Source organism: Hyperoodon ampullatus (genome assembly GCF_949752795.1).
Source record: "Hyperoodon ampullatus genome assembly, chromosome: 16".
Taxonomy (NCBI): domain Eukaryota; kingdom Metazoa; phylum Chordata; class Mammalia; order Artiodactyla; family Ziphiidae; genus Hyperoodon; species Hyperoodon ampullatus.
The window spans coordinates 11,917,886-11,944,607 of NC_136929.1; the positions used below are offsets into that span (position 1 = coordinate 11,917,886).

General features: G+C 44.4%; 1 protein-coding gene across 11 annotated transcripts in view; it reads left to right on the forward strand.

Annotated features, from left to right (window-relative positions):
- Positions 1-26,722, forward strand: part of DOCK9 (dedicator of cytokinesis 9) — a gene marked incomplete at both ends in the record, with an annotated part of 281,402 nt that overhangs the window by 97,223 nt on the left and 157,457 nt on the right. For 6 of the 11 annotated variants that reach the window (XM_079721650.1, XM_079721647.1, XM_079721653.1 and 3 more), the window contains one exon: positions 6,962-7,102. The exons of 3 other annotated variants lie outside the window; for them this stretch is intronic. In XM_079721650.1, the coding sequence (XP_079577776.1) occupies positions 6,977-7,102 (126 nt within the window). Of the gene's footprint in view, positions 1-6,961; positions 7,103-26,722 lie in introns of those variants that run through there. 2 more of the 11 variants (XM_079721654.1, XM_079721651.1) reach the window with 1 other exon arrangement.

A 26,722-nucleotide genomic window follows, 5' to 3' on the forward strand; every position in this document is an offset into this window, starting at 1 on the left:
TGTGTGTAGTAGGGCAATATGATTTTGAAATGTTTAACATTCCATTCGGAGGGTTTATTTCTCCCCAAATGCCATCAATAGGGGAAGTTTTAACAGTTAATATTATAGACATGTAGAGCTGGCAAGATCTTCTGGTGTTAAGTTCTCTGTTGTTTTACAGGTAAAGGGTGTGGAACCCAGAGAGGTGAAGTGACTTCTCTAAGAGCACACAGCTGTTGAGCCGTGTAGTGGGGCTAAAACAAAACCTCAGTGTGAGCTTTCTCTATACCATTACCTTGTAATATAGCGTATTTGTTTATTTCTAACTATAGAAGTGATAAGTGCTTTTGAAGAAAATCTGGAAAACCAGAGTGAGAAAAATAAAATCACTAATAATCTTACATACCAGAAGTAACCAGCAGTCACATTTTGTCATTGCTGTTGTTTTCAGTCTTGTATATGTGTATAATTGCGGGCATTTCCTCGATGTCATCAAAAGTTCTCAAAAAACATATCTTTTATTGGTTCTATTATTTGCCCTGTTTGGAGGTTTACTGTGTTGGCTTTTGGGTGTCCCCTGGGCATTAGGCTTCATCTGATGACTCATTTGCTGACTTGGCCGTCAATCAGCAAATGAGTAAGACTGCAGGTGTTGACACTGCTGATTGCCATCTAATGGTCTGTTTATTTAACCACTTAAACCATTTAAATTGCCTTATCTCTACTTAAATTGAATTTGAACCTGCTAAAGTGAGGAGCTTTGTATCTTAAAACTTTGGTTGACTCTGGCTAGTCCCTCTGGACCCCAGTTACCTTATTCAGTGAGTGAAAGGTCTTCCCTTGGTCCCTTCTCTAAGAACTAGATAAACTCTAGGGGCTTCTCCTCAGATATTACAGGAACACAAAATTTTGAATGTAATTTTAGAGGGTTCGTGGATTACTTTCCTCCCAAGTTCAGCATTGGATTCCAGGCTAAGAAACACTAGGCTAGATGATGATGTGTATCTCGTTTCTGTGATTATCTGATTAAATCTCTAATGACAGAAGTCACTGAGGTGAGCATCAGACTTTATATCAGAATGTACTCTTTTTTTTTTTTTTGCGGTACGCGGGCCTCTCACTGCCGTGGCCTCTCCCGCTGCAGAGCACAGGCTCCGGACGCGCAGGCTCAGCGGCCATGGCTCACGGGCCCAGCCGCTCTGCGGCACGTGGGATCCCCCCGGACCGGGGCGCGAACCTGCGTCCCCTGCATCGGCAGGCGGACTCCCAACCACTGCGCCACCAGGGAAGCCCAGAATGTACTTTTGATATTAACTCTTCTAAGAGGCCCCAGGGGTCTGGTATAGAAACCCTCTCTCCTCTCCCCTCCCACCTCTACCTGTCCCCACATCTGTCCTGCATTTTTGTCACCATATCCCTCCTCTACTGTAACTGACTATTTAGCACTTTGCTCCCTGCACCCATTGCCTCCAATCTTGTCCTGTACTCTGTTCTGCTACTTCTGTGTACCATATTTTTGTTTGCTCAGAGGGACAGGTCATATTCCCAACACCTTTTCTTTTCTCTGGCTAGCAAGCTGACCCATGCACTGTGGAAAATCTTTAGTCATTTGCTCCTTTTTGCAATTTTTCTTATACTGTTTCACATTTTCCCACAAAAGAGAAAAGGAGTGATTACTTTGGAGCATATATCTAATATGTATTTAACTATCTACTCCAAAGTAGAGTACACTTTATTTATTCAAATATACTTTACATATACTTTAAAGGCATATATATATATATTTGCCTTTAAAGTTAATTGTTATATTTTAAATATCCTCCTGATATGCCAAGAACCTCTAACAGGAGATTTTAAAAATTCCGTTGAGATAATTGACATTTATTCCTTGCACAGCCATTCTTTATATAGTTACTAGCTACAGCAAAATGCAGTTTGAATTTTTATATAATTCATTGCTAAAAACAAGTTTATTTGCACTTCTTAAAGGTTCACTTACACTGTTTCCAAGGATACCTTTGTCTTTAAAAATGTCTAGCAAGTTTTTCAGAATAACATTTTCTTAGCTGGGAGAAAGGAACATTTTAATTATTAGTAAATGATCCATTGGGTTTCAGTTTATGAACAGTTGAATGCTTCTGCCTTAATTTGGGTCATTAACGAATGAAAATATTTGCATAACTTTACAACCACCAAATTGCACTTTAGGGCTAAAGATAACGGTGACATAAAGCTGCCATAAGAATTCAATTCATGGGGCTTCCCTGGTGGCACAGTGGTTGGGAGTCCGCCTGCCGATGCAGGGGACACAGGTTCGTGCCCCGGTCCGGGAAGATCCCACATGCCGCGGAGTGGCTGGGCCCGTGAGCCATGGCCGCTGAGCCTGCGCGTCCGGAGCCTGTGCTCTGCAATGGGAGAGGCCACAGCAGTGGGAGGCCCGGGTACTGCAAAAAAAAAAAAAAAAAAAAAAAAAGAATTCAATTCAGCCAGTATGTTTTGAATGCTTGCAGTACCTCAGACACTGGGGACTCAGAGGTGGTTAAGATACAGTCCCCGCCTCCATGAGTTTACAGTCTCACTAAAGAGTGCGGCACATACAAACTTAGTAAAAGGTAGACTGTGAAAAGCTCCAAGATTGGAGGTAAATGAAACTAATGCCCAGATGGCATCAGAAGAGGAGCTAATTCAGTCTGGTCAGGAGGCTCCAGGGAGTTTCAGAGGGAAGGTGGCGTGTAAACAGGGTCTTGAGATGTCCTCTGGACGAGAGGGTCCTTTATTCAGCATCTTGCTTTTGAGAATGTGATGGAACTTCATCTTACGGTGGGAGGAGGAAGATGGGGGCTTTGGAGTGTGAAGTTAGCCTTCCTTACAGTAAAAAATTACCCTTGGAAAATTCCTTAAATTTCCTGTAAAGTCTTCATGTTTTTTTTGTACCCAACCTGTATAATAATTTGTATGTATATCAAAATCTGAGAGCTGAAACCCATATACAGAAACATCCATTTCATCTTGTCTCTGAAACGTTCCTACTTTCCCATGGTTTTTACTCCATTCTATTTTAACAGTAAAACTCTATACCCTTAATGCATGTTGATAGACGTATTTGTTACTGTAAGAGTTAAAGTGGTTAGTGTGTGAAAGAACTTGAGGTCGCTAGAGTTAGGAGCTTGGTGAATGTTTGTGGATTTGAATCCAGAGGTCCAGCCTATACCTTGTTCTTTGAAATGTTGTAAAGTAGAACTTGACCACATACTTCCTGTCCTTCTAAGATGGCATTTCCTCTTGTGGCTGCTCTGACCAGATGTCATTCTCATGTCCTCAGACATCGATCTCATGAATCCCTTAGAGAAACCACATCCTACTTCTTGGTTTAGGTTCGGATGCTAAATTCTGTACTGTGTGACTCCCCTTGACAGGCAGACTTCTAAAGTGTTGGTCTGTCTTCAATGAGCAGACTCGAACAAGGGCCCCTTACATTGCCTGAGAAGTTAGGTGGCGGGATTGGTGACAGTAGTATCTCCATTCCACTAAGTCCTGAGAATTTCCTTCTTTCATAAAAAGTGGACCCACTCGAAGGTGACAGGCTAGACCAATGTCTTGCTCTCACAGTTGCTTTCCTTTATCTGGGATTTCGGTATAATGCTCTGAGTTGGTGGTGAGAAAGCTGTGTGAATTTTGCTGCTGCATTTCCTATAAACATGTTGAGAACCTTGTCTAGACATTAATCAGTTCTCTTTTATGTAACTCTCTGTGTGAGAAACTTCAAAAAATTTACTTGCCTTACAGCTTGGTATGTTTTTTTGTTTTGATGATACGAATTATGGAACTGATTATGTTTGTCTTTCTGTCTTGGCCACCTGGAAGCTCAGAGCCAATTCAGAGTTTTTTCCTTGATCACAAAAGAAATAAAAATTCATGGCTAAAGTTTTGAAAAGTATAGAAAAACTTAAAGATGCTCATGGCATGCACACAGGGGGATCAAGACAACTGTTTGAAGGCTGTTGTCACAATCAAGCCGCAAAGAGGGGAGAGCAGTGGATTTTATATTGCCTAAGCACTTTGTAATGTGTTGTAGCAACACAGTAGGCAGAATTGTCATTTTAGATCACATAGCCAAAGTCCTGAATTTAAGACTAAGGTTAATTTCTTCAGGTTGGAATAGCAACAGCAACAATAGTAATTACCATTAAATAAATAGCTACATATGTATTAGGCACTGTGCTATGCCATTTTTACAGTTTTACCTCTTCACTGAAATTACCTTGATTGGATTAAACCCAGATGCTGCCTTTATCTTTAATTGCTAATCAGTAGCTTTTACCTATTTGTGCTTTTTAGCTGTTGGCATCATTGGAACAGAAAACTGGTTCACCATAGCATCATAGTGAAGAGTGTGTACACTGCATCCATACTGCCAATGCAGTGTGTGACCTTCTGCACATATGTAACCTCTCTGCCCATCAGTTTCCTCATCTGTAAAATGGGAATAATCATGTTACCTACTTCATAGGGTTGTTATAAAGATTAAATAAATTACCTCTGCAGGGTTTGGGACACAGTGAGCACTTACAGTGTTCATAAAATAAATAACCTTTTAAATTCCTTCTCATTACTTACAGAATGTCAGAGTATTTTGACCCAATAAATAGGACAGCAGTTCTCTCCTTAGAGTCTAGAACTTCTGGCTTAATGATGATGGGGATTTGAGGAAGAATTGGGCTTTTTAGAACTTCTCGAGCCATTTCGAAAAGGTTTTCAAACTGTTGGTGATGTTGTACTTTACTAGGGCTCAGTTTGTCTGTTTAGTGCTTATGGCTTGCCTCCTCTGATTTATAGAACATTTCTAAGTTTTTTGTTTTTTTTTTTTTTTGCGGTACACGGGCCACTCACTGTTGTGGCCTCTCCCGCTGCGGAGCACAGGCTCCGGACGCGCCGGCTCAGCGGCCATGGCTCACGGGCCCAGCCGCTCCGCGGCATGTGGGATCCTCCTGGACCGGGGCACGAACCCGTGTCCCCTGCATTGGCAGGTGGACTCCCAACCACTGCGCCACCAGGGAAGCCCCATTTCTAAGTTTTGATTTAACTTATTTCAAATCTATATTTATGTTACAGGCTCTTTGGGTTTTTTTCTATCTTCTTATAACTTTTGAAAGATAGATTTAAAAACAATTTTTTTGTTTTTTCTTTTTAATTTTGTTGTTGTGGTTTTTTTTTTGTTTGGTTGATTGTTTTGGCTGCACTGTGCTGCATGTGGGATCTTAGTTCCCAGCCCAGGGATTGAACCTGTGCTCCCTGCAGTGGAAACATGGAGTCTTAATCACTGGACTGCCAGGGAAGTCCCTCCCCAAAGATAGACTTTAAAAATCCATAGATTGTATTATTTTGGAACACAGATTTGGTGAGTTTATATTACCCTGAAAGATTACCCAAGGTTGAGAAATTGGGTAGTTTAAAAAAAAAATTATAGAAACTACTCATTTTTTTTAATGGACTCATAGAACCCTTGTGACTCATTACCCAATAGTATCCACACTCAGAAAGATTCCTGATGTTTGAGTGACAGAGACTGGGGTGACCTCGTTGGGCCCTGTTAGGAAGAAGAACGTGTGGACATAGGGCGCCATCTTGGCTCCCCCAGTGTCCCCTCGGAGCCCTCTCAGCCTCAGTCACTTGATCGGGAAAGGAAGAGACTTGTACCTATACCTTACATAATAGTTTCTATATTTTCCTGGATATATACACCTGTATACCTTGTGGCACCTATTGCTGTTAAGTGATACCTCGTTCCATTGTTTACTTCTACTTCTATTATTACTCTTACTAAATTCTCCCCAGTCTCAGTGAAACAAGCAGAATAACTAATTGGGAGAAACTCTGCAGCATCCCAGGAAGTACAGATTAATATTTAATCCCATCTTAATGTGCATTTTCCATGTAGTTTATTAATAAATCCCTTAACACTTTTGTTTTGGTTTTTCCTGAGATGATTTAAAAGTTACTTCACTAGTAATGTGAAGAAATGATTAAAATAGCAGGCTTTTGGGAAAACACATTTTAAGTGCTATCACCATTGAACCATGGGATGGTGACCCATCTACTTTCCTGTGCTTTTGTGTAAATCTCTATTAATTGTATGAATCTGTTATTTATGATGTCTATTAATCTTGCCTTCTCAGCTTGCTCTGACACTCCCGGAAGGGAGAGACACTCTACTCTGCCTTATATTTTTACTGTGATCCTCTCAGTACAGACTCATTGACCTCTTGGTACTCACATACATAGCGATGGATTTAAAGTAATATTTTGTTTAATTTACCATGACATGTGGTATCATGAAAATGTGTGATGACCTCATCTTTTATCTACTATAAAATAGTAGGTAAATTAAGTTTGCGTGCTGCAGGCTGTCGTGCAGGGAGAAACTCTTCACTTACATCTGCACGCGTGAGGTGCCGGCTACAGGAACCCCTTGCTGTTTGCACCTCCCTGCTTTGATCATCAGCCAAGCATTTGGTGTTTAGCCATAACAAGAAGGGAAGCATCCGAAAACTATAAGAATTTTACAACAGCCAGATGACCTAGCTTCTCTTCAGCTCCAGATTTGAAGTGATTACGAAGGAGTCTAACTGTGACTGGTTTTCTTTTCAACACAGCACTATTTTGATTCGGGTCGATGTGGCCCACGCCGCGTGGAGCAGGCACAATGAGGCCGGTCTTTATCGAAGAGGCAGTGCCCTGTGCATTGTACAGTTTGGGGTTTGTTTTCCTTTGGCCGGCGAGTGGGAACCTCCCATTTTCCGAGCAGTAGTAACACCCCTGGAGGCTGGCCCTCCCACCCTAGCGGGCTCTGCAGACCCAGCCGGCAGGGCTGACCACTTGTGCCTGGGAAGTCAGCTTCCTTTCCGTCCTCAGGCCCCTGGCATGCGTGTGCCTTGCACAGCCAAGGACTCGCAGCTGTCCCAGTTGCAGACTTTCTGACTTGCGTTTTCAGCCGAGGATGCAGGCTGATAAATTCAGGACAAGTAGTAGAAATGTCAAAAAGGAGCTGGTGATCGAGTCCCCCCTGCAGTGCAAGGATGCAGCCCAGGGAGAAGTGGAAGCAGAGAGCCCAGGGCCAGTGCTGGTAAGAGGGCCCCATCCACGGGGCTTCTGCTGTCTTCTCCACGCAGTGCTTTTATTGCGTGTGCATGCTCGGTGCCTTCTGGCTCTCTGGTTTGATTTTAAACTTGCCTTGCCCATTTCTGGCGAACTCTCTTCTCTGTTTCCTCCTGTAGGCTGACTTCAGTTCCACTTTGATTCTTCTTTGGGAGGAAAGATATGTTGACGTTTTGTGGGTGAATGTGGTTTCCAGGAGGCTTCTTTGTATAGAACAGCTGTGTATTGTTCACGTCTCACCTAGCTGCACTGTTGTCAAACGTAAACCCAAAAGGCACGTTGTAATTGCCTTTTATAGGATTGAAAAACGTCTTCTGCAAAATTAAAACATATTTACATTATGTGTTTATGTGATTGTGAAAATGATGATGATGACATGGGGGGAGTGTTAAGGAACATAACTGCTGAAGTTACATGTATTTTCACTCATTTTAACAGGTTTGCCTTGAATTGAGCAAAGTAAGAAATAACCTAAGCTTTGAACCAGTTAATAGAAAAGTTTCTATTTTTAACATTAGCTAAACTCCGAGCAGTTTGGATAAATTCAAGTGCTTCGGTAGACTTTGTAAGGGAGGAATGTGAAAAATGGTTTTGTTGTTATCATCAATGAGTAGGTTGTGCTTCTCTCTCGGAATTTCTTTAGTACAATAAAGGCACATACTTTTTTAAGCAAACTGCAAAAAACCACCAACATGCCCTGTGGTGGGGACAATTGAGCCTTTCAAATGATCTGTTAAAGGGATTGTTAAACTTGTACTTAGCAATTTTATATAGTGATTTTTTTTTTTAACACGGAGGTTCATTTGCTGTTATACAGTGTTTGGTTATTGAACTTAATTTTCAATTAATGTCTTTAAGAATCTGAACTTTAAACTCCTCTCTAATGGATTTGATTTGCATTAAATTGCCTTTGACCTGTGAGACTGCCTTATATTGATTTGCTTCAAAATTTGTTGCCAACCACGAACTCAGAAAGTCAGTGAAGTGTGATGGGCTTTTTCACTGTAGGTTTTCACCTGAGAGATTTAGGCCCTCCTCCCCCGCTCCCAGCATTGTTTAGAGATGTTATTCGTTATCTTGGATTCCTTTCTGCTAGCACAATAGTTCATTTATCCATTGAGAAGCTTGAGCAGCTTTCATGCAATAATAGATTTAACCGGTTAAAGCTCCCAGCTGGTGTCGCTTATGATTTCTTGGAGGAAGTTGTGTGGTTTGGGTTCCCTTGTGAATATTCTTAAAAATCTTTTGTCAGTGATTCTCCAGATGTGTAGGAATATTTGTCCAGAGGATTAAATACACTGTACAAAGATGCTCTGTGAGTTTTTTCTTTTTTAAATCACCCAAGTGACTTTTAAAAAACTTGCTTCTCTTTCTTGTGCTCAAAAAATCAGCCGCTTATGTCCCAGTTATTTGTTTAGGTCAAATCTCACTCCAGGCAGTTCCACGGGGTGTACGTTTTCCACTGTAATGGATAAGGCTGTGCTGGCTGCAGCTGCACCTGGTGGGAGTGCTTGTGGGGACCCAGGAGCTTCTGGCAGCGTGGAGAGCTCTGGCCTGTGCACCTGCAGAGAGAGGTGTGAGGGAGCCGGGGAGGCAACAGCGATACAACAAGAAACATTTTCTTATCTGACGGTGTTTCTCGTATTCCGGTGGGGTAAGCAAGATAAAAAGAGCTACTACCAGATAAGAGAAGCAAGGATATGTAAGCAGAGCCTCGGCCCAGGGCAGATCTCCTTACCTGTGATTCTCACTGCCCACAACAAATGAGAATTCAACACACTGCTCGGAATACAGCGTTTCTCCAAGCTGATTGTTTTAAAGTATGCCAGCACAGCCATGAGATCCGTGTGTTGTAGTGCTGTTCGTTACTAGTATGTTAGTAGCCCGTGTGCCTGTTGAGAATCCCCAAGTCTGTAATGTTTACATGTAAGTAACTTACTTTGAAATCAAGTTTCGGCTGGTTTTAGTTATGCACACAATCACTCCTTGGGGAAAATATTCCATAGTTTAGAAAGCAAAAAACTAATTAATGCATATAATTAGAAATATGAATCGTGTAAAATAGGGAAATGTAAAGTGCCCTTACCTTTAATTTCCAAAAGTGCCCGCCATTTATTATTTGGTGTATAACTTTCTCCAAACTTTCTCCTGTGCACATAAAAATATAATTTATTGTGTGTGTTTGGAAAATGCATAGTACTATAAATTTCTGCATTAATTTTCTCCCAGAACATATCAAGAACATCTTTCTTTGTCACCACGTATAGATTTATGGCATCATTTTTAATGGCTGTACCATAATTTGATTCCATTTGTTTCCAATTCTTTGCCATTAGTACAATGTATAATCATTGAGAAACGGCTTTGTGGGCTGTGAGTGACTAACAGTGAATGTACTAGTAAACGTATCTGATCTGAAAGCACTTATGCTGGACAGAAGTACTTTTTTCTGTAAAACTTCTATCAGAAGTCAATGTTTCTTTCCCCTCTGCCAGGGCAACAGTTAAGTTTCCCTTAGGAGTGGCTACTTGTTAAATGCTACGTAAAGTCAATGTTTCTAAGAGAAGTATATGTTTGGACATTACAGATTTTCAGAGGCTGCAAGGTTCAACTTACAGGCACTTATGCAGGTAGGTCATGACCCTTCACTGTGACAATAAACAGGAGGAAGTGCATGGTGTATTTTCCCCATTCCTCTCCAGGCTCACTGCCAGCCCTACAGAAAAATGACTAATAGGGGAACAATCAGGATATTCTTGATGTCTACAAGTTAGTTACCCCACTGAATTTGAATACCTATTTTTGCCCCCCAAACTCTAACGTAATTCCTGGAAATAATTTATTCTAATTGTTACAGCTCAACAGTTTAGAGGAAAAGGGTGTGGCCTCAGAGAGTCAGAACTGGCTGGGGTATATGTCCTGTGTGTTGCCTTTGCATTGGGTTACTTTCAAGAGGCAGGTGAGGACTGCAGCACAGGTCTTATTTTGCGAATTTTGAAGGTTGTAAGATGTGAAGCTGGAGAGAGCTGTGTTTTCACTTGTTAGGTATACTCCTTAGGTATTTTTAAAGAAGTATCTTTTCAGAAACACCTTTTCTATTTTTGATATTTTTCTTTTTTTAAAAAACAGCAATCAGAACTTTATTTATTGGCCTCACCACGTGGCCCGGGATTGAACCAGTGCCCCCCTGCGGTGGAAGTGCAGTCCTAACCACTGGACTGCCAGGGGATTCCCAATTTTTTGTAATTTTCTGGAATCTTCAAGTGTTAAACACTGAATCTGAGCTCTTATTTTAACATTTTAAAGAACAAATGATTAGCTAAATGACCACATGAGAAAGGAGCATGTGTACCAGTGTAGAAAGGAGTAGGAGACTGGGCTTCTGGTTGGACAAGTCAGTGCATTACCTGGAGAAACCTTTTCTCCCTTAAGTTCTATTTACTCTAGAAGTAGCAGAAACGAATTAAGGTACAAACCCTGAAGGATAAGCTTATGGGTAATGATCATGTTGTTGTCAGTATCCTACAAGACTTCAGAGGACTGTGATTGAGTTAATTAAATTATACTTATAAAGCTCTTCTAAAGTTTTCTGCATCTCTATAGAAGTCTTTAGAAATAATTAATTATATTATGTTGGTGATACTTAATATGTAGTTTTTTTTGTTTTTGTTTTTTTTAATACTGAGTGGTAAAGGAAGGAAGTTCCTGCAAGCTCTGTATAATGACATATTCCCAGGTGACAAACAACAGGACATTTTACTAATTCAGAGCCATAAGCCTTCACTATGCTCTTTGGTTTTTCCCCTTCATTTGTTTATTTGTTTGTTCATTCAGCCACATTTATAAGTACTGAGGTGTGCCAAACATACTGGGTAGTGCATTGGGGATACGGGGGTGAGTGAGATACACGTGGTAGTTTTTAGGCACAGTGAGTGTTAATCTCACCCATCCTTTTCCACTTAGGCAGACAACACTTAAATCATCATCAGCTCCAGCAAGGACACATTCTATTTTTTAGCACCTAAAGCAGGCCTAGCCTTGCTTTACTGAAGGCATAGGGACCTCTGTTCACATGAATAGTCTGTGTGATTGAGGCCCCGCTATTGCACCGTATTTTGTGGAGTGGTTGGTGGAAGGAATCTTTGGGAAGTGCATGCTTCTCTTACCCCAGAGAAGGAGCTTCCACAGCTCGTGTCACCGCCTCATTACAGCACTGGGCCACTCATGTCTTCTGGGAGGCTTGCTCGTACAGAGCGTAAAAATCCACCCAGCTCCGGTGAGTTTCTTTTCTCACGTCTGTCATCATCGTGGAGGCAGAGTGGCTGGTCACTGTTTTTTATAATGAGGTAATGGCAATTGCTTTCTTTCTTTTTTTTTTTTCGCTATAAGGATAAAAATAGAAAATATTTATATAGTGCCTTGTTTTGTGTCAGACACGGTTTTAAACCTGTTTAAACATTATTTCAGCTAGTCCTCCCAATTCCAGGAGGCAAGTGCTGTTATTATTAGTCTTTTTACAGATGAGAAGACTGAGCACAGAGATGTTAGGTAACCTGCACAAAGTCGTACATTTAGGAAGCGACAGAGCCAGGGTTTTAAGCTGCCAGTCAGGCTTTCCAGAACGCACACCTGAACACATATGTATGATCCATTAAAAATGAATGTATTCCTTATGCTTGACGTTGGGGTTATAAAGATGGAAAAGAGGCGTTCAAAGTTCTCTGTCCTTAAAAATTTTTTTTTAATTGTCAGAGAAAGGCCAATTTCAAAGTGACAAAACAACAGCAGTTGAATAGCACAGAAAAATAAAGAGGAGGATGGTCATGCCTGAAGAAGTTGGAAACATGAACAAGAGGGAGCTGGGAGTTACGTCACTTTCCTTTTGAGTGTCCCGCCTTATCATCTTCCCGGAAAGTTATACAGGAAACTGATTTACAGCACGATCCAGGATAACCCTGAAATGTTTATTCCCTAATCAGTAGAATAGGCACCGTGGTCCCCGTAGTGTTTAGAGGAGGCTGCCATTTGCCCAGTGTGCTCTACCCTTTGACAGGTAGTGGCTAAATACAAGATAGCAGAACTATGTCACAGGCAGTGGGTGGTGTTGGGAAAGCAGAGAAAAGCAGAGAAAGCACTTTGGAGACCAGATTCAGATTTGGTCTGGAATCTGCCTTTCAGTCTCTGAGGATGACCCCCCCTTCCCTCCCCAACTCCGTGCCAGCCCGGCCCTGGCTTTAGTACTTTTCTCGTCCGTAAAATGAGAAATGTGTAGTAAATAATCTCGAAGGTCTCTTCTGGGGCTAAAGCTCTGTATTTCAGGGTCATTAGCTTTGGTCCCAGAATAACTTGTGATGGAGTCAGATCCAGATCCTAGAGTTTCAGTTTCAGGTTCTAAGCTTAGTTTATCCAAAGTCGTTTGGTTTTTTTTTTTTTTTTTTTTTTTTTGCGGTACGCAGGCCTCTCCCTGTTGTGGCCTCTCCCTGTTGTGGCCTCTCCCGTTGCGGAGCACAGGCTCCAGACGCGCAGGCTCAGCGGCCATGGCTCACGGGCCCAGCTGCTCCGCGGCATGTGGGATCTTCCCGGACCGGGGCACGAACCCGTGTCCCCTGCATCGGCAGGCGGACTCTCAACCACTGCGCCATTAGGGAAGCCCAATCGTTTGGGTTTTGAGTTGTAGGAGCTGTAAAACAGGGGATACGGGATTTCCACCCAATGTAATGAGTAAGATGAGTGCAGTGGGTTGGCAAACCTGGAAATCAATAGAAGTGGTAGCAAATTTGCAGTTACCAGGGATTACTGTACAGGAGAGGCCAGGAGACCTGGCTGGAGCCTGCAGATGACACGACTGAGTATAATGTTTAGAAACCAGAAGACTTGGAAATTATAGTTTATCCTGACCTTTCCAGAAGTTTGAAATATCCCTGTACTGTGATACAGCTCTTGCGAAGTTTCTCTTCGAGTACCGTTTTGAGGCCTCAGAAGTTTTCAGTGCTCGCTTTCCAGACAGGTGTACGTGCCCCTTACCAGTGGGTCTCTGAGTGGTAGTGGGTCTCTGAGTGGTCTGCCGGGGGCTTGGGGAAGAAGAGCCCGTCTGAAGTTCTGCTTTGGGATCTCCTTGCCGTGGAGAGCTGTCACTACTAAGGGAGAAGCAGAAGTGAGTGGTGCCAAGGGCCCTGCACTCACGGTCAGGAGTCCTGGGCCCTGTGTCTTCTAAACATTGGACATTTCTAAGCTGAGATTGCGTTTCTGTCCGATGGAGGTAGTCGTGGTGTCTGTCCTCCAGACTCCCCATCTCCGAGGGCTGTCTGGCTGCCCTGGTCAACTTACTGCATTCAGTCTCTTCTTACTTCGAGCCATGCTCCAAAGTGCCACCAGACCAATCTCTCCAAAACGCAGATACGGTTATTAACTTCCTCCCTAAACCCCTCCCCTGACTTTCCTTTGCAGAGAAGGCAAAGCACGGCCCACTTGACCCTCAGAAGTTGGCCCTGAACTTGCTTGCAGGTCTCCCTCATCTACTGCACTTTCCAAAATGCGTCCTGACCCAGGCCCTATATTCTTCAACCGGGGGTGCTTTCACACCCGGGCACAGTGCTTCTTTTGCCTGGTGTGGCTTCACTGCCCGACCATTCTCCTTCATCCTTCAAGTCCCGGTCACATGCCAGCTCCTCCAAGAAGCTTTTAAAACTCTCTCCCCACATCTTCCCATAGATTCTGTTCTCTGTGGCCCATCATGGCATCATGATTCTAGCGTGTTAGGTGATTATGCATCTCTGCTGTGTTGTAGCTAAGGCTTGTACTCTAGTCTCCCTCACTAATGCGGAGGCTTCTGCCCCACAGGAACCATGGTTTTCTTTGTATTGTCTCTGACATAATGTCAAAGCTCCCCCTGCCTTTTTTTTTTCTTCTTCTCGGCATCACCTTTGCCGGATGCGAAGAATAGGTTGCAGAAAGGGCTTCTGGGGGAGATGGGATTTGAGGATCATTCTCTGTCTTCATTCTTCCCTCTTCCACCTTCATCACTTTAGCCACTAACATTCAAGTATGTTGAAATGCCAAAAAGTAAAAAAGGATGCACCTAGAGGAGCCTGCTTGACTAAATGTGATGTGGGTATTGTGCCCCCAAACTCTCCTTTGCTTCTGTTATTTTTGATCTAAATTAAAATGTTAGCTAACACTTTGTGACTTGAGGGCACAAGTGCAAACTTAGGTGACCAGGGTCAAAGCTCTTCTATTTCTTCCTCTTAGCCAGCACCCTTTCCATGTGAGTACTACTTGTTCTCATCAGCCACACCTGAAACTGTAACATCACCTTTAATGGTTGTAGGACATTTGGAAAAAATCATTGTGTGACCTTATTACCAGAATCCCAGTAAATTGATTATATGTGGAAAGGGTAGTGGAGACCTACAAGATGTAGGGCAAAGAAGACCACTCTTCCTGGGGGGAAAGAAAGGAAAGCGGGGCCTGTTAGCAACACTGAACAATGTAGGTCACCTGCTTTACTTGACCAAGACTCGACCTGACTGTTTTGTCTCTAATAGGGTAGTTTTTCCCAAATTTGTCTTGTGTCCCCAAGTGAAAATTTCAGGAAGTGGTCTGTCCTTTGTTTTGCCATGAAGTATTAAAAATTACCTGTGTGTTAAAAAAAATATGTTTCATACAGTCTATATAGTGCTGTCTAATAGAACTATACCATGAGCCACATATGTAATTTTAAATTTTCTTATAGCCAAATTAAAGTAAAATAGATAGGTGTAATTGATTTTAGTAATATAGTTTTAACCCAATATTTCCAAAAGTATCATCATTTTAGCATTTAATCCTTATAAAATATCAAGGCATTACACATTGTTTTATTCATACTAAGTGTTTGAAATTTGGTGTCTATTTTACACCTATAACACATCTGAATTCAAGATAGTCACATGTGGCTAGTAGCTACTGTAGTGAACGGTGCAGGTCTATAACCTTACATATTCCATAGCAGAAACACCTCAAACCAGAAAGTTGTCATTTTGATGGGTGAGTCATTGGATGGGGTGGGGAGGAAATGCATGATTTAAGTTTAAGGTTGGGTTTTCCTTGTGAAGATCATGTCCTTGAAGTATTTGGAGGTAATGTAAATGAGGTTCTACCTAATGGCATTAAAACCTTGCATTCAAACCTGATTCTTCAGGAAGATTTAATATTTTGGAGTATGATTTGTAATGTACTTGATATGGAAAATGAATATCCTTCAGGAAAGGACTCTGCCTTTTCTCTCTCCCCCGTGAGATCATGGAGCCTGGGCAGTTCCGTGAAGCTTACATTTCCAGATCTCAGAGCAGGGCAGAAAGCCTCAGATTTCTGTCCTTGCTGGAGGTGTGCAGGCTGAAGCCTCACAGTGTAGAGCAGTGTTGTGCATTTCTCATACAAAGAGAAGTGGAAGCATCAGGGGAGCACTTCCTGTTCTGGAACTCTGAAATTCCATCACGTGTCTTGCTAGCGGGTGATGGGAAAGGTCCTGGGCTTGGGGCCAGGAGACCCGTGGGTCACCATCTGTGAGACCTTTGTTAATTCATGTAACCCCTCTGAGCTTCAGTTTCCGCATCTGTGAAATGGTGATGATACAACCATAAGAAATTTGGGGAGGTTTAAAGAGAAGATATATGTGTGATCCAGCAAAGCCATGTTTATGTTGTAGGGACTAAAATTCTCCTGTATCTGAATGACACTTAACTATGCATGATCCCCATGACCACCATTTGGTGAGGTCCTGCTCTGTACCAGGCACTGTATATTGAAACCCTTCAATAACCTTGTGATAAAGATAAGAAAAATTGGTACTTTTCCCATTTTCAGATGTGGATATGGAGATTTAGTAACTTGTCTCAAGGCCACATAGCAAACAAGGAGTCGAGCTAGGATTATTTTCTTTCTTTCTTTCTTTCTTTTTTTTTTTTTTGAGAAAGCTCCCTTTGTATGTATGTATGTATGTATGTATGTATTTTTGGCTGCATTGGGTCTTCATTGCTGCGCACGGGCTTTCTCTAGTTGCGGTGAGCGGGGACTACTCTTCGCTGCGGTGTGCGGCCTTCTCATTGCAGTGGCTTCTCTTGTTGTGGAGCATGGGTTCTAGGCTTATGGGCTTCAGTAGTTGTGGCTCGCAGGCTCTGGGCCCGTGGGCTCAGTAGTTGTGGCGCACGAGCTTAGTTGCTCCATAGCATGTGGGATCTTCCCGGACCAAGGCTTGAACCCGTGTCGCCTGCATTGGAAGGCGGATTCTTAACCACTGCGCCACCAAGGAAGTCCCTCGAGCTAGGATTTTTAAAAAATACTTTTAAATATGAAATTCTCAAACACACACAAAGGTAGGTAAACTACTAGAGTAGTTCTCTAACTTGGGTGGTGTCACAGTCACACACAGATCACAATCAGATTGCGTGACCCCAGCCCCAGAATTTCTGATTCAGTGGGTCTGGAGTGAATGTGCATTTCTAAAAAGTTCCAGGCGGTGCTGATGCTGCTGGTCTGGGACCATGCTTTGAGAAACACTGGACTGATATAAGGAATCCCCATCCACCTGTCGCCACCTCCAACAGTAGTAAATATTTTGGGGACCAGGACTTCAATCCTAACTCCCCACGTCTGCCCTTGGTGGTCTCTGAACTGCCTTTCTGGTGATGACATGCTCAGAAACTCCTGTGAACCAGAAATGTGTTATGAATTCCATCCCCTGCCACCAATATTTTCAGATAAGTAGCTTAAAGTAGGTTGTTTGGAAATCTGGCTAAATCTGGCTTTTCGAGCCCTTTAGCCTAATTACTTACCCTCTTTGTTTCAGTTTCGAAAATAACTTTTATCGACATAGGAAGAATTAAAAATTTCAGGCCATAATGCTAAAAAAGGGGGGAGGGAAATTATTGGTTGGAACAGAGTCTGTAGTATAGATTTAAGATAGAATTATTTAGGCACCTACCATGGTGCATCTCTTTCTCTTTTGCTTACATCATCGCTTTTCACATGTGAAAAAATGGCAGCCAGAATTAGCCGCTGGGATGGATGTGTGTGTGAGAGGTGCTTGCAGAGCTGTCCCTCAGCTCTCCGCCTGTTCTCTCTCTTCTCCTCACACCCTTCTTTACCCCTCTTTGGCTCATGCCCTGTGTCAGGATAGAAAGAAGACACTTGAGGTGCTGTCTGCAAGGGTGGTCCCTCCTCCACTCAGTTCTCTCCTTGTGCTCCAGAGGCACAGGGCATAGAGGAAGCCCCCTAGATCCCTTGTTCTCTCTGGCACCCCCATTGAGCACAGCTGACTAAATGCAAGCAGTTATGCAGGTTTTTGTTAACTGGTGTTATTACCTTCATTATTATCTCAATTCCTGTTCCATTTTCTAGGTGCTATTGACTTGACAGTTTTTCATAGAGTCTTTAATTCTGTTCATTTTAGTAATAGGATAATAATTTTGGAATACCACAGTTATTTATAAAAATGACAAATACAAAACCCAGGCACTTATCCTTCCATTAACTTGATTCATTTTGAGTGTCCAAGTATTGCTCACACTGACATGCCTGATTAAATAAAATCTCTCAGTGACAAGTTTTCTCATTTGAGTGCTCTTTTTAGTACTGTGTAAAGAGGGAATTCAGCATCTTATCAGTGTTTATAATATAAAAACTATATTCACAAGTGTGTCATTCTTGGTGTTAGTCTGTTCTGAGTGTAACACCACATTTCAGCATGAGAAATATATTTAGATGTGTGCAAGTCTGGTATTCATTACGCGTTCTTCTAGACATTCTCCGGTTCATCAGCTGTTATGGTGTAATGCTCAGGTTTGAGCTTTCTTCTCAGTCCAGGCTTAGATTGGGCTCCCTTTTTCCTCCAGTTTTCTATAGCACGTGCTTGTGCATATTGTCAGTGAACAGGCAAAACTTAAAATGTAGAGGCTTAGAAGAAGAACAGGGACCAAGGAAGAGCATGGTCCGGGGGTCAGGAGACCTGGGGTTCAGGCCCAGCTTTGCCAGCAGCTCTTTCCGGGACCTTAGGACAGTCACTTAACTCCCATGCATGCTCCCAGGTGTCTCTGTCTGTAAGACGAGAGGGCTAGAGCAGATAATCTCAGGTTCTGATGTTTGCACAATTGTAGTTGTGTTACTGAACCTCCTGCTCCTGTTAAACATGCATGATTCTGAACAGCTGCTGAGACCATTGTTCCTACACACACTGATGCAGTCTGGAGAAGAGCATGTATTGCTGAAGGAGAATGTGCTCATATGTTGATTACCATGGTCTCCTAGGTTCTAATGTCCTGGGTTAAGGGAAGAAGACCATGTGTTTTACAAGGAGATGGGAGGCATTTTCCACGGCTGGAAGATGTATGGACCTAGTTTTATGTCTCTCAGTCTTCACCAGTTTGCTGGCTTCCTTAGGGCCCTTCTCAACATGGCCCACCTGCCACTGTGGCCTCATCTTTCACCACAGGCTGTAGTCTAGGGGTGGCTTTGAGACATGTGGGTACCCCAGGTGAGCTAATCATTGGGACGACCTCAAACACAGGCTATTCATGGGACTTCCCTGGTGGCGCAGTGGTTAAAAATCTGCCTGCCGATGCTGGGGACACGGGTTTGAGCCCTGGTCCAGGAAGATCCCACATGCCCCGGAGCAACTAAGTCCGTGCACCACAACTACTGAGCCTGCGCTCTGGAGCCCACGAGCCACAGTTACTGAGCCCGCGTGCCACAATTGCTGAGCCTGCATGCCGCAACTACTGAAGCCTGCGCACCTAGAGCCCGTGCTCCGCAACAAGAGAAGCCACCGCGATGAGAAGCCCGCGCGCTGCAACTAGAGAAAGCCTGCGCTCAGCAATGAAGACCCAACGCAGCCAAAAATAAACAAATAAATAAACTAACTAAAAAAAAAAACAAAATGACATGCTATTTAGATAGTTGTTTATCTTAGAGGGGAGACTGAGGGCTGCCTGGGGCAGAGGTGAAACGGGACTCCTTGTGCAGGGCTGTTCGTCTCTGACTCCAGTGTTCCCACCTATTCAGAGAAACCAAGGCCCTGCGGGTAACTATGCATTGTTTCTTAAGCATATCGATTCCAGGAGTTCCGCTGCTGACTTCAGGCGGCTTGTTCATGTATTCTTTGCAGCCGCATCGAGTACCCTTTCAGAAAGGAGTTCTCATAAATGTAGTTTTCTGCATCACATTGGATTTCCAGTGATGCAGACACTGGTGCCCCAAGCCCTTGGCCAGCTGCCATCTGCTCACTTCATGCAGCTCTGCCCAGCTATTCTGATCTGCCTGCTGCTTCCTGAACTCACCCTGCTCAGAGGGGATCGACCAGGCCCTGGAAGAGACTCCAGCAACTTCCTATTCATGACTTTGTGTTTTCTTTACCCCCTTCCCTCTTCGATTGTACAGATTTCAGGCCCCACAAAATCTGGTTCCATCCGTGAGCGCACTCCCTGGCTTCTCCATTTTCTCTGCCAGGAGCCCTCAGTCCACCCTGAATCCTGGCTGACTCGTTCAGCTCTTAGACTCAGCTCTAACCGCCTTCTTTAGGAAGCACCCGCGTTGTTGGGCCCCTTTGCACACCGGGTGCCTGTGCTATGCCAGGTGCCGTTCAGGGGCTGGACAAAGCAGAAATCATATAGGCACAGTAAATAAAATAGCACTCTTTGCCCTCATGGAGCTTGTAATCTAACTGGAGGGGGAGGGGGAGGGGAGTCAGGTTCATTCTAGTGGGTCAGGTGCCACTCCTGGGTTCCCATGGCTGTCATTCTGCTCGGGATTGTTCACACATCCACCTCCCCTCTGGATTGTGAGCTTTCTGTGGTGGGGGCTGTGTCCTTTTTATCTCAGTGTCCCAAAGACCTGGCACAACGTGCATGGATAGGCTCAGTGAAAATCTGTGGGGAGAAGGAACATATAACTGCTAATAGCATTTGCACATGAGGAAGGGGGGTCAGCTGCTAATTTCCTGCGCCCACCCTAATTATAGGAAGCTGAGGATTTTTCCTTCAAATCTGACAACTTCAAGAGGTTCCCGGTGGGAGTACGGAGTAAGTGAGAGTTGTGTGCAAGACGGTAATGCAGAAAGGCTTGGGGGCCACACTGATTAACATCCGGTTGCAGAAGCCCTCTCCTCCTTACTGCAGGCCGTGTCGTCCCCCTCCCCAGCGACAGTGCTGGGGTCCTGCTGGCAACGTTGAGAAGTGCACCATTTTGAAGATGGACTCAGTTCCATGAGGGATTTTTATCTCAGCTGGTCGAGTAGCTTTTATAGCTCTGCAGATAAATCAAGGAAGTCCTAAATTCTTTATAAGCAGAAGCGACGCATCTCTCATTTCTTAAAATAGAGCGCTCCAAGAGCTGCCATTTCCTTAGTTGGCTATTTCAAGAAGTGGCATTCAGGGTTTCAGCTTGTGTTAACATTTAATTACCAGGCACACAAAGGAAGAAATGACTAGAAAGTTCACGGGAAGCTATCATGTCAGAGGGAAGAGCAATAGAATCAGAAAGCCTTTTTGTTTAGCTCTTCCCATGGTTCTTGAGGCTTCATACGTGTTTGGCCAACACCGAACTCATTTGTGGGTTGACGCTCACCAGTTCTGCTGGATTCCAGGGGAATCTCATTTTCTTGGCGCTCAGAAGATCCCCTGGCTTCTGATTGCCTGTGGATCTGGAATTTCAATTTGCGTGGTTGTTGAGCAGCCAGACGCAGAGCGGCAAATGCTGTAGGAAGGACTGAGTTCAGAGAGGCTCAGAGGCAGACTGACGGGAGGGCACGTGGATCATGCCCTTTGGTGCCCATGAGAGCCACGTGATCACTGCAGGCTCGCCTGTTGCCCGCTGCTTTGACCAGCAGATGGGGACTGGTGGTCTTGGTGTCAGTGGGTCACCTGTGCCCACGATGTCCCTTGAGGTGGAGGTGCTTCTCCCCACCATCTGGTCACGTGGCCCTGGCCTCAGGCTGTTCCTGTGAGTCTCTTCCAAGGAAGCGAAGGCTTTGATTCTTTGATAGAAAACCGTCTGTGGGCCCCGGTGACTGCTCCATCTTCTGCCCTGAGGAAGCGCCACACAACCCTCGATGAGCAGCATCCCTTGGGATTTACCCCACCCCCACCTTCTCTCCTCAGTGTTAGATCCAGCTGCTGTCATGGAGCTGCCCTCATGGGGGGTGGGTCTAACGTGCTTCTGTGTACACCCCGACCCCCAACCGTTCTCAGCCCTTCCTGACACAAACCTCATCAATACTCAATTCAGTTGATAATGTAAGCGTCTATTTGGGTTTTCTTTGGGCTCAGTCCCTGAATGCCACTGTCATCTCTACTTATTATTATATATTAATAGTTTCCTCTGCATTCGGCCTTTTGTTTTTCCTTTTTTTGTGAGAGTCCCTGCCACTGTTGTCTGTTTAATATGTTCCTTGGAGGATAGAGGAAAGTTTTTGTAAACAGATTGGTAAAATTGAATGTATGTGTAGCACCCACTCAAAAACAAACAAAAAACTAAGATTACTGTCATGCAAGCAACATATTTAATAATAATAATAATGGTTGCATTTATTATGTGCCTACTGTTTGCCAGGCTGTGTCGAACATTAACTCAATGAGGCCCAATGACAACCTCACGTAACTGCACAGCTCAGCTTTCTTAACCACTGTACCATAGACTGCCTTCAACTCGATCAGTATCTGTGTGGCACATATGGCCCTATCAGGGCAGATCCAGGTTTTCTGAGCAATGAAGCTTAGAATTTTGGGGACTTTTAAGAAAAATAAAATTTATAAATACAAAATTTGGCCTGGAAGTGAATATTTTAGAATTTGAGTTTAGAATAATTTAGAATTTGAAAAGAAGTCACAACAAATTACAAAATTTAAAAAGCCATCAACATCAGAAATACAGGAAAACACATTTTTATCAATGAGTCTCTTGGCACAACTCAGTCATAACTTTCTTCCCGGCATTTTTTGGCTTCATACTCCTGTTACCTCTCATGTGATCATGATTTTGTATCATCATTCTGTGTGGCAAGAATAGGTCATTCAATTTTTCCCGCAGCAAGCAAGTCGAACTTTGTATTTTATTAATCATAGCTTAGAAAATTTCTTCTATCTCTGCAACATTTGGTAACCTCACATAAGCTTTTAGGATTGGATAAACCTCTGTTAGGTTTCTTCTATACAGGAGCTGTGTGATTGGGGGCATTCTCAGTTTGCGCAATGACTAATCTCAAGCACCTCCTAGCATTTCTGGCCCAAGCACCTTGGGATGTGCCTATATTGCAGTATGGCCCCTGTGTTGCACCTCATATCGATTTGCCTATGTGACACTGGGTGGACCGACATAGTGGGCCATGTTCCTGTAAACCTTCCTAAACCAGGATGCCAAGCAGCAATTGAACTCAACAGGGATGTGTACGGGGCCTGGAGAGGGGTCTGTGCAAGTGAGGGGCATTCAGCTGTCTTAATGACAGTCAGTGTGTCTCTGGGTCCTGGGCTAGATGCTGCGGGAGCACAGAGATAAGGAGGCCCGGCCCTGTCCCAAGGCACTAATAGTGGAGGGGATGAGCTGTCCATGGGTCATTTCAATGCAGGGCAGAAGGAACTGCACCCTCGGACTGCTACCAACCCAGATGCAGTGGTCAGAGACGGGACAGGCTGCCTTTTAATGGGTTGAGGTGGTGCTCCAGTTATATGGCCATGCACTGCAGGCCCTGGGGCTAGAGCAACTACGCTTTAACTTTTTCAGCATCTCTGCCTCTGTCATATTTGTTTTTTTAGAGGAAGGATTCTGCTGCTAAAATAAAACATCTTTGGACCTCTGCCTGAAGGGCTGTAGGACTCCGACAGGTGTATAGGCGTGGGGAACGACAGGAGCAGGCTTGTCAGAGACAGTGAACCACATTGCTTGTGTCATGGGCGCGCGGGGCTGGAGATGTGACTGGAACCTGTGCACCTGCTTGCCCAAGGAGGGCTGCGCCATCACGTTAAGGAGTTCACAACCTTGACCACCTGAAGAATTCTCACTCTTCCCTCGGCACTCGTGAAGCAGCACTTCCTTGGTGAAGTGAGGCAACTTTGCAGCCCGTGGACAGTAATTGACACCACCTCCCGCCCCACCTCTGCATTAACGTCTGCCCGCACCTCTCACTATACTGAATTAGGTGTTTACAAGCCTGCTTGTCCCACTAGTCCAGGGTTTCTGTGACTCAGTTCCATGACTCTTCTCCAGGGAAGGACAACCCTCCCCCCGAAACTGGGTATAAAATGTAGAAAGTAATGTGTATATACATTTCTGGGGGGAGGGGGCCCATGGTCTCAAAGGGGTCTGTAACCCCAAGGACGTTAGGGAGCTCAACACTGGGCTTGTTCCTTGTTCATCCCTAAATTTACAAATTCCAGCACAGTTCCTGGGTCATCATGATAGACCAGGGGTTCTTCAGAATCCCTTGGAGTGCTTGTTCAAGCGTGGTCCCCATTCCTGGAGTTTCTGGTTCAGGCTTGGGATGGGGCCTCCGAATTTACATCTGTGTGAGCTTCCCAAGGGATGCTGATGGTGCTGTTCCCGGGACCCCACTCTGAGAACCGCTCTTGTAGACCGTTGGGACTGAAAGTACCACAGTCCTCTCCCTGTCTGACTTCACAGTAACTGAGAACTGAATGTTCTTAGGTAAGGACTTTTAACCTCCAAATGGGGGAGAAAGCTGAAGGACTCGTGTATAGATCGAGTTACATTTTTTACACACTATAAATGCACAGTACATGCGCTGTACATGTTCTCAATGTCCTAGACTCGGGAGCTGGCCAAGCCCCATCGTGCTTAGGGAGACACAGTGTCCTGAAATATTGAAAATTCAAACTGGTAAATGTGTAGGGTTCCGAAACCTGGTAGTTCTGATGGCCTAGGAGCAGTTCTAGGAGTATTGACCATTCATCAATTTGGGTAATTCCGGACCCAGATTTTTTTTCTTTTGAAGATAAGAAATCAAGAACTTGTATGTAAATTATCTCAATAGAAAAAAAAAGTAGCTCTTTGTATAATCAGGCCTCATAAGATGGCTACTCTCTTGCTGTCTTGTACATCCCCTGCCTGACCCTGCCCTGCATTACCCTTACTTTATGCACATGATTGCCTCCCTCTCCTAAGCTGACGGTTTAATCAGTAACTACCTATGTGATTGGTCTGAGAGTGACTGTTCTAGCCCTGGGACTAGACCAGCTCCAGTATGTTTGGTCATCAACAGGAGACCGTGGCCCTCACTACGGTCGCTAGCCCAAAGAGCTGCAGAGGGATGTGTTCCAGCAGTCCTTCTGGCAACCGAGGAGCCTTCTGATGTCATGCCCCCATAACTGATGGCATCCTCCTCCTCTGTGTAGTGAAGATTGCTGTCGTGTCCTGCCTGCCGTGAGCTGTACATGGTCAGGTGTTGCTCTGGGACTTTGGCCTCTGGCTTGTAAGATTCCCTGTTCAGTAAATCGTTGATGTCTATGTCGCCGACTCCAGGTTCTTTCTTTGGCCTCATGGCCGGGCAGTTGCAAAGATTGCAGGACTCTGGCGTGCAGCCCAACACTCTTGGAGTTATGTCACCAGGAGAAGCAATGAACTTAGGTGTGTTGAGATGGCTTTAAAGCCAAGGCCATGTGCCAGCTCTGTGCTAATAAAGCCTCTTCTGAACGAGGACTAGGGGACTGGCAGTCTGATAATTAACCTAATTTCACTTTGCTGTTAGTGGACATTCCTGTTACCAGTGATGCTGCAGGCCAGTTTCCTACACTAGTGGGCTGTCCCCCACACTTGTGACCAGCTGGAAAAGCTTAGTGGAACTGAAGAACACTGAACAGCTGTAACCAGTGAATCATCAGTTTAAAGAAGAGTGGAAAATAGGCGATTGTGCTGTTGACCCACAGTGTGGTAGATAGGTCCGCCTCAAGCCTCCCAAGCCCCTCTCTCCTGTCATTTCTTTCTGTCTTCTTTTTTTTTTGCGGTACGCAGGCCTCTCACTGTTGTGGCCTCTCCCGTCGCGGCGCACAGGCTCCGGAAGTGCAGGCCCAGCGGCCACGGCCCACGGGGCCACGGACCCAGCCGCTCCGCGGCATGTGGGACCCTCCCGGACCCGGGCACGAACCCGCGTCCCCTGCATCGGCAGGCGGACCCTCAACCACTGCGCCACCAGGGAAGCCCCTCTTTCTGTCTTCTTTATCTGTCTCTATCTTGCCCGTATGTTTCCTCCATCCCTGCATCTTCTACCTCCGCCACGCCTAGGTGTCGGTCACTTTTGTCTCTTTCTCTCCCCCATCTCCTTCTTGTCTCTTTTCTTTTCTTTCTTCACCAGTCTCCCTTCTCAGCCTTTCTCCTCTGATAGTTTCTTTCTTTCTTCCTCCTAAAATCCACATGTAGAATCCACATTGTGCCAGTTATTCGTGTTTGAAGCAAGAGCTTTTTGCCTTGTTCTTAACTTAGGTAGCAGGTGAGTTGCTCTCCGTTGGCCCCTTTTCCTTGGAGTCAGCGGTCCTGTCGGGGACAGTGCTCCCTGCAGCTGCCAAAGACCTCTGCCCAGTCAGGTCTCCAGGAGTCACTTCGTTGAGCAACTTAAGGGTTTGCACAAGTTTCAAATCTTCCCAGTCTTGGAGCCCCAAAGACCAGAGAAGACGTGCTGTTCTTCTCTGAGATTCCCTGTATGTCTCATTCTTCCCTGAGATTTCCCTTATGCCATTCTTCTATGGGCTTTCCTGGTTAACATGCATCATCAGTCTTGAACAGAAACGCTGGCTTATAAACTCTCCACAGACGAGCCATGGTTGAGCACTGGTGAGCACAGACCCTTAGCAAGGCAGCCTGGAGAAGGAAGGGTTCTGACTGATAGAAGACTGGGTCCTAGTCCCGTCTGCTGGCTACTTGGGACGCTCAGGCAGTCAGCTCAATTTGTGATCCTCAGTTTCCAGCCTCAGTCCAATGGAGTGACGTTTCCATGCCTACCTTTTAGTGGTGTTAAAAGATAAACTGAGGCATATTAAACATTTCAAGGTTTATGTGAGCAAAAATCGATTCAAATTGGGCAACACCCAATTCCCAGTGGTTGGGAACACTGATGATAGGAGCTGGGGAGAGACTTACATAAAGAAAAGTGCAGAAGCAAAGAAAGGAATAATTGATCGGCACTAGCGTGAAGCCTCGTCGGCTGTTTGTGCTGGGTTGTCCTTAGTGTTTTGATTTCATTAACCTCGAGGCATTTACAGGCTTACATTTCAGTTTGCTTACGTAGACTGCCACCTCATTGCCTTACAGCCGGCTCAGACTGATGGCCTCCTTGTCTAATTAATTTAACAGTGGATTAAGTGTGATCATCTGTGTGAAAACCCCTCAGAAATTAACAGTGGCCCACAAAAGCGAGGTAATCCTAATACCTACAATGTTACATTAAATACTGCCAAGATACCTTCAGGGGAAAACAGTAATTCATCTAATTAACAAAAGCGTTATTTGGTATGCTAAATAGCAAAACTGATTTATGAATATGTTTGTTGTTTTCATTTACTAAACATTTAAGAAATCCAAGTTCAGTCAAATGGTGAGAAGTGTCATTAAATGC